Here is a 16,568-nt window from a genome sequence, read left to right on the forward strand (position 1 = left end):
TTCTTTTCAGCAAATAGTTTAATGCGGCGACTAATTTTATTTTCTTGTCAGATAGTTCGTTCTAGCCTTTGACGGATTGTTTTGTGCTAGATAGTTGTTTTCGGCGAATAGTTCTATTTATGTACATAGATGCAGTGTCGGATAGTTTCTTTTGACCAATTATTTTGTGTTAAAAGTAAAATTTTGTTAATTTTTTGGGTTAAAAATAAAAATATACTATTTTCTTATTTTCTTATGAATGATAAAAGTTTGCAATTTTTTGTGAGAAAAATAAAACTACGTTATTATTTTAATTAAATAAAAGAATGTTGTTTTTTGTTAAAAACAAAAATACATTACTATTTTAGGTTCAAAATAAAAATATGTTTTTTTTTTATTTATAATAAAAATATAGTGAAATACATTCAAATTTGTTAAACATAAGAAAAATCATTGTATTTTTTCCATAAAATTAACGGAATATATATAAATAGTGAGGAATTAGGATTTATGAAGTTTAGGGTGTATGGTTTAAAAACACAAATAGTTTTATTTGTTGTGAAAATTGTTTGAAACTATAATAAATTTGTACAAAAATTGAATACTTGTTTTAACACTTTTGAGAATCTTAAAATATACACGGTATGTATTTTTTTAATCTTTTAAAATAATGTACTTATTAGGAACTTTTTAAGATACATAAATAATTTTATTTATAGTTAATAAAATGTATGACTTATTGAAGTGTTATTTTTGAAACGACAACTTGAGTCAACGGAAGCCCTTCATATATTTTAGCAAATATTCCGGGATAGAAACATCCAATAGAGCAGAATAACCTCATAGAGATTCAAAGGAAAAATTCCCCACAAGAGAAACTATGAAGAGGGTTTGGTTCAAATTCCCCACGTTAGACCTCACGTTTATAAAACTCAATATCGCTTTCTAGTTAGGTCGGAAGTCATTGACATGAATTATTGGACGGATAACAAATTAAAAATAATATGTTTTAGTTTTTTAAGTTAATGTTAATTAAAAAGTGAATATATTTTTGTGACTTAAGTAGGTAATAGTACCGGCTAAAGATCGGTTTTAAGAATATTTATTAATATACAAGTTAAACTCTAATATATTACTTATACATTTACATAATTTTTTCATAAAAAATATATAATTAGCTACGTAACTCTTAACATTTATTAAATAAAACACATAAATCATGAATTTAACTAAATTCAAACTCAATGGACGATCAAAAAACAAAACAACATTTAATATTCATAACCAAGCATGTAATATAAAATTAATAAAAACTTGAAAACTTAGGCTGTGTTTGACGCGCCACAGCTAGCTTATTTTTCGAGCTTTTTTATGTTGTCGTATTTGGTAAGCCAAAAAGTAGCTGATAAGCTAGCTTTTTGAAAAGCTACTTAGACTAGCTTTTTAGGAGCATTTTAAAAATTTTCCAAATACACCCCTTAATTAATTATAGAAACACATATTCTTACATGTCCTTTTATGTAATTTTATATATTTTAGCTAGCTTTTCAGCTAGTTTTACCAAACGTTATTTTTTATTAGATAACTTTTCAGCTATCAGCTAGCTTTTTATTTAACAGGTAGTTTTTCAAGTCATCAGCTAGCTTTTCAGCTAACAGCTAGCTTTTCAGCTAGTCCGCCAAACATAGCCTTAAAGACCATGCGCCTGTCTTTGTTTTCTTACTATTGAGCCAAGTAAAATAATATATTTGTAATATAAAATCAGTAAACAATTAAAGAGCATGCACCTCTTTAAAATAATTTTTGTTTTCTTCCTATATAGCAATCGTACGTAGACCACCTGATATTCAATATTTGAATTCTAGACATCTAGTTAATATACATAAATCTCTTCTGTGTCCGAAATATTTGTCATTTCTTTTTTGTGTAGCACGCCTAAAGCAAATATTTGTCATTTCTTTTTTCTGTTAGAAGCATGCCTAAAAGCTCAGCCTACAAACCCTTAGATTATTCAGCTTTTACACAAAGCAATATTTTTTGACTTTTAATTGGAAAAAATTGTGTATAAAAGTATTTGTATTGTAAAAATTATAATTACTCATAAACATAATATAAATTATAATAATTAAAAATACATTATTCTTATTAGGTATGAAATTCTTTTATAATAACAAAAAACTCATCTCTATCATTTACATTATTGTTTTTATGAGCCAATAAACTCATCTCAATCTCAAATCCATACATTATATAAAAGTTAAAACTCAAATCTACACATGTCTACAACCATTTTGAGATCTAGTTTCCAGAAAGCAAGAGCAAATGAACACCTACACAACTGAAAAGTCTAATTTCTAAAAAGCAAAAACAAATGAAACCGAAGACCTCGTTAATCAGAAACCCAAATATGTTTCAAGATATTAACTATAGGATGAATGTTTATTGAAACAAAAACACAAAAAAAATCTATCATTAGGATCTGAAAAGGAACAAATAAACAAAATAAACGTGACTTGTTACACCCAAATCTAACTTGCAAAGACCCTATATCTAACTCCATATATGAACTAAACATCAAATGTTGAATTTGTCTTCTATTTTACATTTGAGAGACTTTAAATTTACATTTGCACATCTGAAATATAGAAAATAAAATAAAAACAAACAACACATTCACTTATTAAATTTTTGGGCCTAAAATACTTTATTATCAACACGTGAAACACGAAAAACACTAAAAGAAATACAAAATCCAAGAACCGATACAGAAACCGAAAAGTGATCATGAAAATCAGGTTGATGGTCAGATTTGATAAAAATAATTGTGAGCTTTGATACATATATACATTCTGTCCATGAATTTTATCCTCTGTAGCTTAAGATGCTTGTTTAAGGTTTTTTTTGAAAGATCCTTCTCCCACAACCAACTTTTAAACCACAAACAAAAATCTAAATTTAACATCAAATACAAATACTCCTAATCAATAGAATTTTTGACCATTAACATTTACTTCCAGATTATGCAGGTCCAGGTGCATTTGCCAAACCAAGAATTTATTAAATTCCTTCGTTTCTAATTTTACACAACAATAACCCCCTTTCATCATACAGTCCCTCCAAAAACCAAATCAAATTTAAAGATGTTTCCTTACATTCCATTATTGGAGTTTCAGACTTGTGACTTACCTTCAAGATGAATTGAAGAGATCCCAAGACTGCAATGCAACAACCCTTATAACTCACCCTTAAAAAAAAAGCCAGATGCTGAGATTATTATCTAAGTTAATTAAGTGATTTAAACAATAAAGGCAAACAAAGAAGATCATCAAAAGGACTGTCCAAAGCATTTCATTACCAAAACTTAGTATTTGACTTACGGTCTCACTTCTTTTCATCAATATCATAATATTTAGCAACAAACTTTTTAGTTTCACTTATTGCTTCACTTTCTGCGATTGTTAACCCTACACAACACAAAATATTGAACCCCTGATTGTAAGGTAAAATAAAGAGTCAAGGAAATTATCAAGAAATGGTCTAAATGGTGAATCATGATAAGTATTACAACCATTCTTATTATAGGAAACAAAGACACAACACACAGACATACACATAGAGAGCAAACATATGACACATACCATAAGTAAAGTCACAGAAGTGCCTTTCGAAAATCCACATACTCCAGCTTCATTAAAGACTTCTTAAGCCTACAAAATACAAATAAGTTTACTAGAAACCTAAGAGGTAAATCAAATAGTTTTATATCTGGGAACAAAAGTTCCAAACTAAGATCTGGAGCTCAAAATGTTAGGGCTTACCATGAAGAGTGGCCAAGAAGATCCATGCGATCGCTAAAACAAAAATGGTTGTTCAAAGGTTAAACACACACATACATACAAAAAACTAATTAACAAGCAGCGAGAAAGTATTTATGGAACTTTAAGAAGATAAACACATTTACACATGATTAGATGAACGGATTAGTGTGAGAGAGACCTCGACGGTGATAGCATTACGGGCTTCAAGGGAGTCCTGAAAATCCAATTAAATCGTAAATTAGAAAGAGATGAAATCGATAAAATCAATGATGGTGGTTTACACGGTGGTGTGTGGTGGTGGTGAACGTTGCTGGATAGAAAGAGAGGAGGAGAGTGTTGGTGGTGGGTGTTGCTTTATATAATGTAGATGACGAGGGCATAAACATTCGATCTAGGTTTGTGGAAAGAAGATAAGAGATTCGATCTAGGATTTATGGAGAGAAGAAAAGAGAAATCTGTGAGGTGGATTGAACCCTAGAAGATTGGAATTGTACGTGATGACGACGAAGGCAAATGGGCACTATAAGTCAGGATTTCTGATCAGAGAACGCGAAGATATGGGAGAAATGCCGAGAAACAGGAAAGAATTTGTCAAAATAATAGACGAATTATGTGAAATCTTACCATTACAAGCACCAAAAATTTCAAACTACTGAATATTTCTATATATTTTGCAAGTAGAACCATATCAAGAACGACATGTAGTTGGTCCTCGTGGTGGTGAAATAACACAATCATATATGCTTGATCAAATCCTCGCTCTATCCCTACCAATATGAACCAGAAGTTGCCAATAAAAGATATAGTTTATAGGGATCCGACGGTAGGGAAGAGAAGGCGGCGGTAGTGATTTTAAGAAGAGAAACATACTGAGAGAGATAGACAGAGAACCATCCATGGCACGTCTAAAACAGAATAACATCGTATAGGCAACAATGATTCTCTATTTGTTGGAATTGTTTCTGTTGGTGGTGGCAAAGTTTCTCTCTCTCTCTCTCTCTATATATATATATATATATATATATATATATATATATATATATATATATATATATATATATATATATATATAAAGAGAGAGAGAGAGAGAGAGAGAGAGAGAGAGTTAGGTTCAGGTATTTAAAGTAATTATTATGTTATTGTATGAACAAATATAGGTCAATCATTTCAAAAGGGTAAATATGTAATCATACATTTAATTAACTATGGTAAATATATAAATCAATTAATATCCCTTTAATTTAGGAATATCAGTTTTAAAACCCAATTTCTAGTATATATCCTCTGGTCCGCCTCTTCCCTCTTCTCTTCTATTCATCGTCGCCCCTAACCTTTTCCTTCTCATATCCCTTTGGTACACACTCCACTTCCGGCCGACCAAGCACACACGACAACATATTATAGAATACGCATCCAAACACGACCATAAACACTCGTACTCACGTGAAACACAATGCGACAACCAATATCTTTCTTCTTCCGATCGCTCGCTGTCATAGTTACAATCGACGACCTTCGTCTTCGATGCTCGTTGAAGCGGCGACGGTGGTTGGGCACCGTTAGTTCACAGCAACCATATAAACATGGCGGTGATTGAGCGGGTCACGGCAGTTAGCCACCACGAAAGGGATGGTGGCATGACAACCCTAGACTTCTTGCATCCGACTGGCTCTCTCTTTCAGACGTAGGAGGGGGGTGGCTTCGGCGATATCCGGCTCCAATGGCGGATAGGAGGTGGCGGGTGAAGGATGGGGTATAAGAGGCGGCTGTAGCACCCTCCTAGGGTTAGGGTTCTTATTGCGGCGGCTATAGCACCCTCTCATCCGAAATTGAAAGTTGTTTTGATGCACACAAGGCGCTCGCTAAAATGCTTTAATTGAATGATATTTCTTCGTTTATAGTATTCTATCAGAAAAGAATGTTTTTTGTGATAATCATGAACATATTCTGTTAGAATTCCTCGAATTAATATAATTATTGGTAAATGAATTCCAATTATATCAGAATGGAATCACGAATTTCAATTATGTTGGAATGGAATATGGATATTTTCTCACTAATTTATTATTAGATTTGTTTGTACAGAAGCTGATGCTTGAAGAACGGACCAGGAAATTTGAATGACGCCTCTTAGCAACATTATTCTTTTAGAATGTAGTAGTGTCTTTATTAGATTTTGATGTTTTTTCCAGATTTAAATTTTTTTTAGTTTTATTCTTTAACAATAAATGTAATTTTTAGCAATTGTTACATGTATTCTACAAGAATTAATGTAATTTTTGTTTTAATTCTTCAATTGATGGTTCGAGAATTTTGTTATTCTACAAGAAATTTTTAAAGTCGTGATCAAGAAATATGTTCAAGAATATTTTTATTATTTATGGTTCAAGAATTTTTTATTTTTGAACATACTTAAACATATTCCTCCCAAAACCCTATCCGCCACCACGACCACCATTCAACGTTGCCATCACCATTTACAGCCGCCAACAAAATCCATCACTAATTATCGCCAGCAAAGCCATCAATTTCAAATGGTGGTTGTTTCGTAGAGACTGTTGGATCTAACATGTATACCTTTTCCCTCCGTAACCTATTGCTTTCTTATTCTTTTGGCTTATACAAATGTTGATTTCTGAATTCTCTCTTTCTGATGTAGGTGTTTCAAAATTACTTACTGTTGTTGAAGTATTTGTCGTTTGTGTATTCATTTTTAAAAAATTTGTAGGCGTGCATAGGTATGGGCATCTATTTGTATTGTATGTGAGTTTTTATGTATGGTTTTGTATAGTCATATGTATTTGTGTGTGTTTGTTTGTGTAGGTATTAGACTAAAGAAGGAAATAAAAATGATCCTTATCTCTTTCTCTTGACATGGTCTCTAATTGATAGCCGAGATTTAAATTTCAAAGTCAATTAGCTACTGCAATGCTCTTGGAAATTTGGAAGTAACAATGAGCTCTGTTTTGAATTTCTATAAATATGCTCTTTATGTGAGTTTTTTTGTAAAAAGGGGGCTGTTTTAAAAAAGGCTTGTAAAAATGGGGTTGTTTCAAGTCCATTTGTAAAAATGGGGCTGTTGCCCCACTTCTTTCACATACGTTTACTATTAAAGTTACATAAATGGTCATTTACGTTTTATGCAGTTACAAAAAACCCATGTGAACTTTACCTATGTCGCCAAGAGAGATCAAGATCAGTGCACCAATCATCTGCGCTAAACCGAGATGTCCCTCGAAAGGACATACAGATTAGTTCAGTGTGATCGTTAAAAATAAACGCTTGTGTTGGGTGTCTTTTCTCGCTCATCTGTTTTGACTCGAATGCTACAAAGATATGTTGTTTTCAAATCAACAACTAGAAAAAATATATGGGCGATGGTTGCTTCTTACCATTTGAACAGTTGAAAAACCCTAAAGGTTTCATCTGTAGAAAGAAAGATTTAGAAACTTAGTTAGATCGAATTCTATAAAGTAATGTCTCATATCAGTTAATTGGTTTATATTATTAAATGGTTTGTGTAGTGGTGTCACTAAGAAATGAGGAAAATGAAGAACGAAGAAGAAGAGTGTAGTGGTGTCAGAATAAATGTGATTATTTTGATTTCGATTTCATACGTGGACGAGGTAAGATAAGAAATCTTATTTTAATTTAATGCTACGTAAGAAATAGAACTACTTGTTCCGTTTACCGGGTGAATAAGGATGTAATTAACCGGTATTTACTAAAGTTAAGGACCAATTTAGCACAAAAAAATATGAGTGACTAAATGTGCAAATTGTTAAAATATTGTTATGCTAATGTGCTAAAAACCGTAAATTAAAATGCAAGAAGCATGGATTACATAATACAATAAAAGGTGTTGTTAGCCTTAACAAAACCGCTAGACTTTATATAAATTGAACAACAAAAAGCATTGATTACATAATACAATAAAGGGTGTTGTTAGCCAATAACAAAACTGTATCCCTAGTTCTACTCTTAAACGATAAAAAGCTCAAAGTCTTCGTAAAATAGATAATCATTTCACCTTGCTATCGAAAATCATATCTTTATATGGTTTGTTAATCAATTTCCGTATTTAGCATTTCGTAAAATATCTCTTTCGTCAAATTGATATTTTAATAAGTTTGTCCTCGCTTTTTCACTGGCTTTTCGTTACTGTAATGCCAGTTGTCCATAAAAAAAAGTTATTTTTTATAATTCCAGTGGAGATAATTTTTTGCAGCAAAATTATGCGGTCTTTAAAATATATTTTAATTTCATGTAAAATGACCCCTTTGTTGTAAATTAACAAATAAGCTCATTCAAAATAATTAACTCTTAATCTTTAATTTAGGGTATAAAGGAAGCAAAGAGGTGTGAACAATATGGCTTAGTTCTAAGTAAAGAATGAGATCCTCTTTTCCATGCACAACACATTTACAGGTGAAACATGACATTGTTCTTTATTTTCCTTCCAAAAGTAACCAAGAATATCTACCAGAAGACTCCCACTTTCTTGTCTACTTCATATCATTAAACAACGCGCTATCCCTACTAAATTACCCATAACTATGTATTTCTGAAATTTATAGAGTCATAATCTTACATTAATTAAAAATAACTTATATTTAAAATGAGATTTCTACATGCAAACGTACACCCCATAATTACGACTGATTAAGATTACCAAGTTATCTTTTGGGAGAATAAGTGTCGAAAGAGTAATTAAGTTTAAAAATTGAGCTTAATAATGACGTTAACTTGTCTCCTTTTATAGAAGTACCTAAACAAGGACATTAATCCATCATACTCCCGTTTAATTTGTTGTCTTCTTATTGCTCACCTTTAAAGAACACAAGAACAGAGTTTACTCTAAAGAAATCACCATGACCGATTGTGAAGAATATATGCTATTGAATCTGGATGAGGTTAAAATTCCGGAACTATTTTTGCTTCTACTCGATGAACACATTGGTGCAAGACCATTCATAGACTCCCATGACGATGTCAACTTACATGGAACATTCCTCCGTAGGTTTGTGATCTTCATCACCATTGTCCTCATTATATTTCTGAAATCAATCTCCACGTTCATGGCGTGTTTTGGGAGGTTCATCGAGGCTACCCTCAACCTCTGGTCGGAGTATGATAGCTTCTGCATGCTTATCGTCATGAAATTACGAGGTTTATTTTCATTTATTCTTTTTAATTGTTTGTATATGTGTTTTTGTGTGTATATATAGTATTATATATTCATGTAAAATTTTAAAACTTTACAGGAAAAACCCGGGTATGCCGTGAGTCACCCGATTTCTCATCTGTAATCGGCTTAACAGATACACGATTGGAGTTGGACCCTGAAATCTCTCATGAAGATCCAAGATATAATTCTTCACTCGCGATCATGGCTGCTAAAACTGCATACGAAAACGAAGCTCGAGTCAAGAAAATTGTCCAGGATCATTGGGAGGTTCTTCAAATTCATAATTAACTGATATGACACGATTATTTCATAGAATTCGATCGAACTAAGTTTCTAAATCTTTCTTTCTACAGATGAAACCTTTAGGGTTTTTCAACTGTTCAAATGGTAAGACGCAACAATCGCCCATATTTTTTTTCTAGTTGCTGATTTGAAAACAACATATCTTTGTAGCATTCGAATCAAAAGAGATGAGCGAAAAGAGACACCCAACACAAGCGTTTATTTTTAGCGATGACACCCGGAATTATGAATTAATCTGTGTGTCCTTTCGAGGGACATCTCCATTTAGCGCAGATGATTGGTGTACGGATCTTGATCTGTCATGGTACCTTCTTGGCGACATAGGTAAAGTTCACATGGGTTTCTTGAAGGCTCTAGGGTTACAAAAGAAACACAAACGATGTGCCTCGTTGCCTAAAGATATCGAAGAAGATAAACATGGAAGAAACATCTTTGCTTACTACAAAATCAAGAAAGTTCTTAAAAAAAAACTTGATGAAAACAAGAACGCTCGGTTTATGGTCACAGGGCATAGTTTGGGAGGAGCACTTGCGGTTTTGTTTCCAGCAATATTAGCGTTCCATGAAGAGTTCGAGTTGCTAGAGAAGCTCGAAGGTGTATACACATTCGGACAACCGAGGGTTGGAGACGAACAGTTCTGTAAATCCATGGAAGAGTTGTTGGGTGTAAAGAGATACTTTCGGTTCGTTTATGCGAATGACGTGGTGCCCAGAATTCCCTTCGATGATTCCGATCTTTTGTTCAAACACTTTGGATCCTGTTATTACTTCAATATCTTGTACAAAGGGAAGGTGCTGTGTCTTTAATCTTTATGACGTTAATTTTCTATTCTTTTGCAATTGAAGCAATCTATGGGTTTATGGAAAAGTTTTTTTGCAGGTTGTGGATGAAGTGCCCAATAAGAATTACTTTGCGATCAAATCATTCGTACCAATGTATTTGAATGCGGTTCTTGAACTCGCAAGAAGCTTTGTATTGCCATATGCTTTTGGAGAAAATTATAGAGAAGGGATCCTTCTTTTGGGAGTTCGATTGTTTGGTTTAATTGTTCCAGGAGCATCGGCTCATTGTCCTCAAGATTATGTAAATCTTACTCGGTTGGCTTCTCCAGACACTTTTCACGAACTCGATGACTATTCTTTGGATGAATGAATTTGTCCCAATGGGTCTGTATGATGAGATAATTATAGCGATGATATTATATCAACTGTTGTGTTCTAAGCTTAAAACAGCCATATATAAGCTCATTTTTTAATTGAAATAAGGATGGATAAATATCTCCGGTTGAAGCATCAACATAAATATTGTGTTTAATGTAATCAATAAGTTTGTTAATTATAACAATGTAGGTTTGAGCAAGAGCTTTTTAAATGCTTCGAGCTATGGTTTATCGACTCTCAAGATTCTAGAAACTATATATATGAATACATGCAATGATGCAGGACCATAAACTTAAGGCTATCAAATTTAATACATGTGTTTTTTAAAGGGTTTAGATCACTTTTAGTCATTTAACTTTTGGTTTTGTGCTTATTTTGTCACTTCACTCTTTCTAAGTTTTAAAAGATCATCAAACTTTTGGTTTTATGCTCATTTAGTCACTTAACTTTTGCTTTGGTCACATTTAGTCGTCTAACTTTAAAAATTATGTTCATTTAGTCACTAAACTTTTAAATTTTTTCAAAAGTTTAGTAACTAAATAAACATAATTTTAAAAGTTAAGTGACTAAATAAAGACAAATCTAAAAGTTAATGATCAAAATAAAAGTTAAGTGACTAAATTAGCACAAAGTCAAAAGTTTGATGATCTTTTAAAACTTAAAAAGAGTTAACTGATCAAATGAGCAAAACCAAAAGTTAAGTGATCAAAAATGACCTAAACCCTTTTTTAAACATAAAAGGAAGGTATTAATGTTGGAAAAAATTAATCTACAGTGAATGACATTGTTCATTAAACCCAATAATCACCGATAAAGAGCAGGGCATGGCTGTGAAAAATGTCAATGTGAAAGATAAGTCATAAATACATTAAACAGACTTAGGGTCTGTTTGATATGTACCTGACTGGGTCCGATGAGCTGTTTTAGCTGACTTGGTCCAGTCAGCTTGTTTGATAAAGGGATAAAATGCTCTGACTCGGTCCATTGCTTTGACTTGGTCATGTAAAATCGTCTGATTCGGTCGTTCCTAAAAAAGAGACTGAGAAATTTCTCCACTTTGCCCTGAAGCTTTGAACTCCCCCCATCATGAACGACACAACGCTCTCTCATCCATCGGCCCTTCCTAGCCTACAACCTCCTTCCTTCTTCGTCTCCTTCTTCCGTCGGAGCCGACCATTGAATCAATTTATTCTTCCTTTAATTTTTGCAGGTAAGGGCTTTCTTCTTCAATCGGTTTCTTCTTCCTTTAAATTTTGCAGGAGAGAGACGATTTCTTCAATCAATTTATTCTTCCTTTAATTTTTACAGGAGAGAGAATATTGATTGGCCGGGAGAAAGATAGAAAAGGAGAACGTGTTTGCTTTGATTTTTTCTGCGATGGAGTAATACCAGGTGACTTTTTTGTATTGCCTACTATCTCCATCGATTTCTATCCACAATGTGGTCTTTTGATACACTTGTTTATTGTTGCTTCATTTCTAATGCCACGTACATTAATGGAAGAGATAAAAAAAATTGGCTTGACTCTTTGAATTTCCATGTGAGTTTTGTGTGTAGCTTTTCAGCAATTGTCTATTCTTATTGCTTTCAATCGTGATCGTGATCATGATAAAAAAAAATTATCTTGTAAAAACACTACTTTTGTGAAGTCTACGTTTCCATGTTGTGCTCCAAATTTCATTTGTTTCTAATAGGCTTTAACAACTTAACTTTTCTGTTTAATTTTTGTGTATCTAGGAAATTAAAACTTGTTAACTGTTGTGTACTAGGTAACATGGATAGAATTGTTTCCATGTCATCTACTTCCTTTAGTTTTTTTTTTCTTCTTCAGGGAGAGGAGTTTGAGGATGTTTCAAATGATGGTGAAGTATTGTATTGAAAGTCAAAGTTGGTGTTCCAAATTGCTTTGTAATTCGATTGAAAAAATAATTCATGTGTTTTTATTATGTTCTCTTTGTGTATGTGTATGTATGATCAATGTTCATTGCCTTTTCTGTTAATTATTTGTTGGTTTGATCAAAGTTCATTGTCTTTTCTGGAATCAAGAATAAAATTCTTTTTTATTTTTTGTGCTATATAAAGTTTTTCATCAAGGGGTAATTTGGTCATTTTCATTATTAATCACAACAAGTCAGAGATATAATCAAACAACATAGTTTCAGTTAGATGTGGACTCAGTCAGAAGTTCTAACTCAGTCAAATGTGGACTCAACCATTTTTTACCTTGCCATTAAAAGCAATGTTGTTATAATACGCCCAAAGAGTGTATATTAATGTCATTACAGCTACTCAGCTCTTGATCGTTTTCTACTTTCCTTTTCCACAAACATCTTGATAGTTTCTAGGGAGTTTCTATTAATGGAATACCTCTCAACCACTTTTGTAAAAGAATTAGAATTTTTTCTTTCTCATAGAACAATGAAGAAAATTGTGCTTTTTCTGATTCTTCTTTGGAATGACATATGGGCATACAAAATTGAAGTAATGGAAATACCACTGTTTTGTAAGTTAGGTCAGGTTGGAAGTCCGAAGACAACATAAACGAGCTCTCCAAAAAATTAGATTGGCTTTCCAAGGTTATTATTTATTTATTTATTTTTTCAATACATATCCAAGTTTGTGTTATCCAAAATGTTGGAGTCTATGCCGTATTTTTTTCGACTCCCATTTGGAGCTCATGTCGATCCTAAAAAATATGCTTCGATGGTCAGTATTAATTCCAATATTAATCTGACTAATCGGTACTCAAGTTTTGGTAATGTTTGCATTTGAATGGGTAAGCCTAAGGCTCACTTGTAGCCCATGCAGGGCGAAGCCCAAAGGGACATGTTCATGTTTTAATATTCAACACCATTTAGAAAGGAAAGGTAGATCGATACCTTGAAGACTTCCGATTCCCAACCCTCCCATATCTTTTGAATTTTAAGACTTTTTTCCATGAAATTAAAAAGAAATTACATCTGATATTTTTTTAAGAACATTGTTGGTGATTAGGGTTTAGCTCCAAGCTTCTTAGGGTTTAGCCATTAAGCTTTAAGTATTTTTTATATATTCTTATGTAATTATCTGACATGGTAGCAGAGCTTTAGGTAATTGTCTTTTGAGTATCAATCAGTCCATTATCTAACATGGTAGCAGACCATTATCTAACATGGTAGCAGAGCTTTAGGTTAAAACTCTGCTGCTGACCACAACCCACAACCACCGCTTTCCACCTCCAACGATCTACTCTAATAGTCGTCGGAGGTGCCTTCATTATGTTCCATATTATTTATTTTATTTTATTTTCCGCCTAAATAATAAAACAACCACCATCACCAAACTAGAGGTATTTCATCGATTTCTTCCAATGTCTCGTCTACTTCTATCTCCTCCTCAATTGACCCTTTCCTCTGAGCCTTCTGCCTACTCCTCGGCTGGCCACTTCTTCAGATTTCTTTTCCGGTTTAGCATGTTGTTGTTGCCTCACTCCGATGGCACCTTCTCCACCGGGTAGCCTCTGATCTGTATCTGTTACTTTCTCTATCAACATTGCAGTTGCCGATCTCGTCGGAATTGGCTCTGTCCGTCGCAGCTCGAGCTCTCTTTCTTTCTTGCTGCATTTTGTTGGAATCCTCTGATGTTGGTTGCTTTCTCTATCAAAAAGGGATCCTTCTTTTGGGAGTTCGATTATTTGATTTAATTGTTCCAGGAGCATCGGCTGATTGTCCTCAATATTATGTTAATCTTACACGGTTGGCTTCTCCAGACACTTTTCACGAACTGCAAGACTATTCTTCGGATGAATGAATTTGTCCCAATGGGTCTGTATAAGATATTTATAGCGATGATATTATATCAACTGTTGTGTTCTAAGCATAAAACTGCCATATATAAGCTCATTTTTCAATTGAAATAATGATAGTTAAATGGCGCTGCTGGATGTCCGTATCTCCGGTTGATTAGCATCAACATAATTATTGTGTTTCATGTAATCAATAAGTTTATTAATAACAATGTAGGTTTGAGCAAGAGCTTTTTAACTGCTTCAGTGTTTCAAGCTATGGTTTATCTACTGTCCAGATATATGGTAGATGAATACATGCAGTGATGCAGGACCATAAAATTAAAGGTATCAAATTTAATGCACGTGTTTTTTTTTTTTTTTGGCCAGAATGGTGCTTTTTGAAATCATCTTGCAAAAATACAACTCTTAGAATTCGTTTTGCAAAAATCGGGTCGTGGCCCCATCTTTCCACGGTCCACTTTAAGTAGTTTTATTTTTGGCCCTACGGTTTTAGTTTTTTACCCCTCTATAACATGGTAATTGCCAAAACAATTCTATAAACAATTCCTACTACTTATCTTTATTATATTTTGGATAAATTACAAGAATGGTCCCTATAGTTAGGGTAACTCTTGTGTTCGGTCCCTATCTTGTTATTATTATTATTATTTGGGTACATTACTCGGATGGTCTCTACTATTTGTTTTTTGGACACGCTTGGTCCCTATCTTATCTAAAAAGATTATTGTATCATTACTAATTTAATTTTTAGTTAAATTTTCTTATTTATGTGGGGCTATTAATTATTTTAATTTAAAAAAATATATATAAATAAGAAAATTAATAAGAGCACAATAGTTTTTTTTAGATAAAATAGAGACCAAGCGTGTAATAGAAATAAATACTACAGATCTTCCGAGTAATTTACCCAAAATATATAAATAAGTTAGGGATCAAAATTGCAAATTACTTCAAACAATACGGACCATTCGTGTAATTTACTCTTATATTTTATGTATCTTTTCTTATATATATATATATATATATATATATATATATATATATATATATATATATATATATATATATATATATATATATATATATATATATATATATATATATAGGGTTAGGTTCATTTGAGACCACCTATATTTTGTGAGACCGTGAGACGCATTTTTTTATTTTTTTTTTAATTTTTTTTAGTTAATTCAAGTTCTAAAAATAATATTTAAAAAAAGAATTTTTGAATTTTTCCATTTATTTTGCATTTTAAAATTATTTTTTAGAATATTTACAGTATAATATTCTATTAGAATATTTCACATATTTAAAAAAAAAATGGAATTTATGTTTATTTTATTTTATTTTATTTTTATTTTTTTTAGTTAATTCAAGTTCCGAAAATAATATTTAAAAAATGAATTTTTAGATTTTTCCATTTATTCTGCATTTTAAAATTATTTTTTAGAATATTTCAGTGTAATATTCTATTAGAATATTTCACGTATTTTTCAAAAAAAATGGAATTTATTTTTATTTTTTTTATTTTTTTTTAGTTAATTCAAGTTTCGAAAATAATATTTAAAAAAAGAATTTTTAGATTTTTCCATTTATTCAGCATTTTAAAATTATTTTTTTAGAATATATCAGTGTAATATTCTATTAGAATATTTCACGTATTTAAAAAAAAATTGAATTTTTTTTATTTCTTTTAGTTAATTCAAGTTACGAAAATAATATTTAAAAAAAGAATTTTTGGATTTTTCCATTTATTTTGCATTTTAAAATTATTTTTAGATTTTGTCTCACAAAATTAGAATGGTTTCAAATGAACCTGAACCTATATATATATATATATATATATATATATATATATATATATATATATATATATATATATATATATATATATATATATATATATATATATATATATATATATATATAACTTAAAAGCCTTGTAATTAAAAACATACGGTTAATATCATCAAATTGATACCAAAATCAAAGATTATTTTAAATACATAAATAAAAACTACACAATTTATGCATTCATCCAAAATAATTGTTTATTTAAGTTTATTTATCTTTAAAAAAATAATCAAATATACTGAAATTGTAACAACGCAAATTTTCGAACAAATTTTTCATTTTAAAAATAAAGTATTTCCATTCAAACAAGGCATAAATAATTTAAGTATTATGTCAAATACAAATAGTCTAAATCCCAAGATCATAAAAACATCCTTCAATGTGTATCGATCACGCCGGCGCCTTCCCACGGTCCTCGCTAGTACCTGAAACACATACATAACAACTGTAAGCATAAATGCTTAGTGAGTTCCCCAATA

General features: G+C 31.6%; 1 protein-coding gene and 1 long non-coding RNA gene across 2 annotated transcripts; both read left to right on the forward strand.

The window, feature by feature from the left end:
* The first annotated feature begins 8,372 nt into the window (after positions 1-8,372).
* On the forward strand, positions 8,373-10,659 carry LOC111896664 (triacylglycerol lipase OBL1). The gene is made up of 5 exons (XM_023892634.2): positions 8,373-8,966; positions 9,062-9,252; positions 9,339-9,372; positions 9,439-10,079; positions 10,168-10,659. The coding sequence occupies exons 1-5, from the start codon at positions 8,669-8,671 to the stop codon at positions 10,438-10,440; spliced, it is 1,437 nt and encodes a 478-aa protein (XP_023748402.1). The 5' UTR covers positions 8,373-8,668; the 3' UTR covers positions 10,441-10,659.
* A 787-nt stretch (positions 10,660-11,446) lies between these two features.
* LOC111896674 (uncharacterized) lies at positions 11,447-12,448 on the forward strand. Its single transcript, XR_002851998.3, has 3 exons — positions 11,447-11,658; positions 11,757-11,840; positions 12,280-12,448. It is a non-coding gene; the product is annotated as an uncharacterized LOC111896674 (long non-coding RNA).
* The last annotated feature ends 4,120 nt before the right edge of the window (positions 12,449-16,568 follow it).

This window comes from Lactuca sativa, chromosome 4 (genome assembly GCF_002870075.4).
Source record: "Lactuca sativa cultivar Salinas chromosome 4, Lsat_Salinas_v11, whole genome shotgun sequence".
In the NCBI taxonomy this organism is placed as follows: domain Eukaryota; kingdom Viridiplantae; phylum Streptophyta; class Magnoliopsida; order Asterales; family Asteraceae; genus Lactuca; species Lactuca sativa.

Coding starts and splice junctions, on each gene's coding strand:
- LOC111896664 (XM_023892634.2), top strand. CDS start 8,669: ATGACCGATTGTGAAGAATATATGCTATTGAATCTGGATGAGGTTAAA. Junction 8,967..9,061: donor TATCGTCATGAAATTACGAG/GTTTATTTTCAT, acceptor AAAACTTTACAG/GAAAAACCCGGGTATGCCGT. Junction 10,080..10,167: donor ATATCTTGTACAAAGGGAAG/GTGCTGTGTCTT, acceptor GTTTTTTTGCAG/GTTGTGGATGAAGTGCCCAA.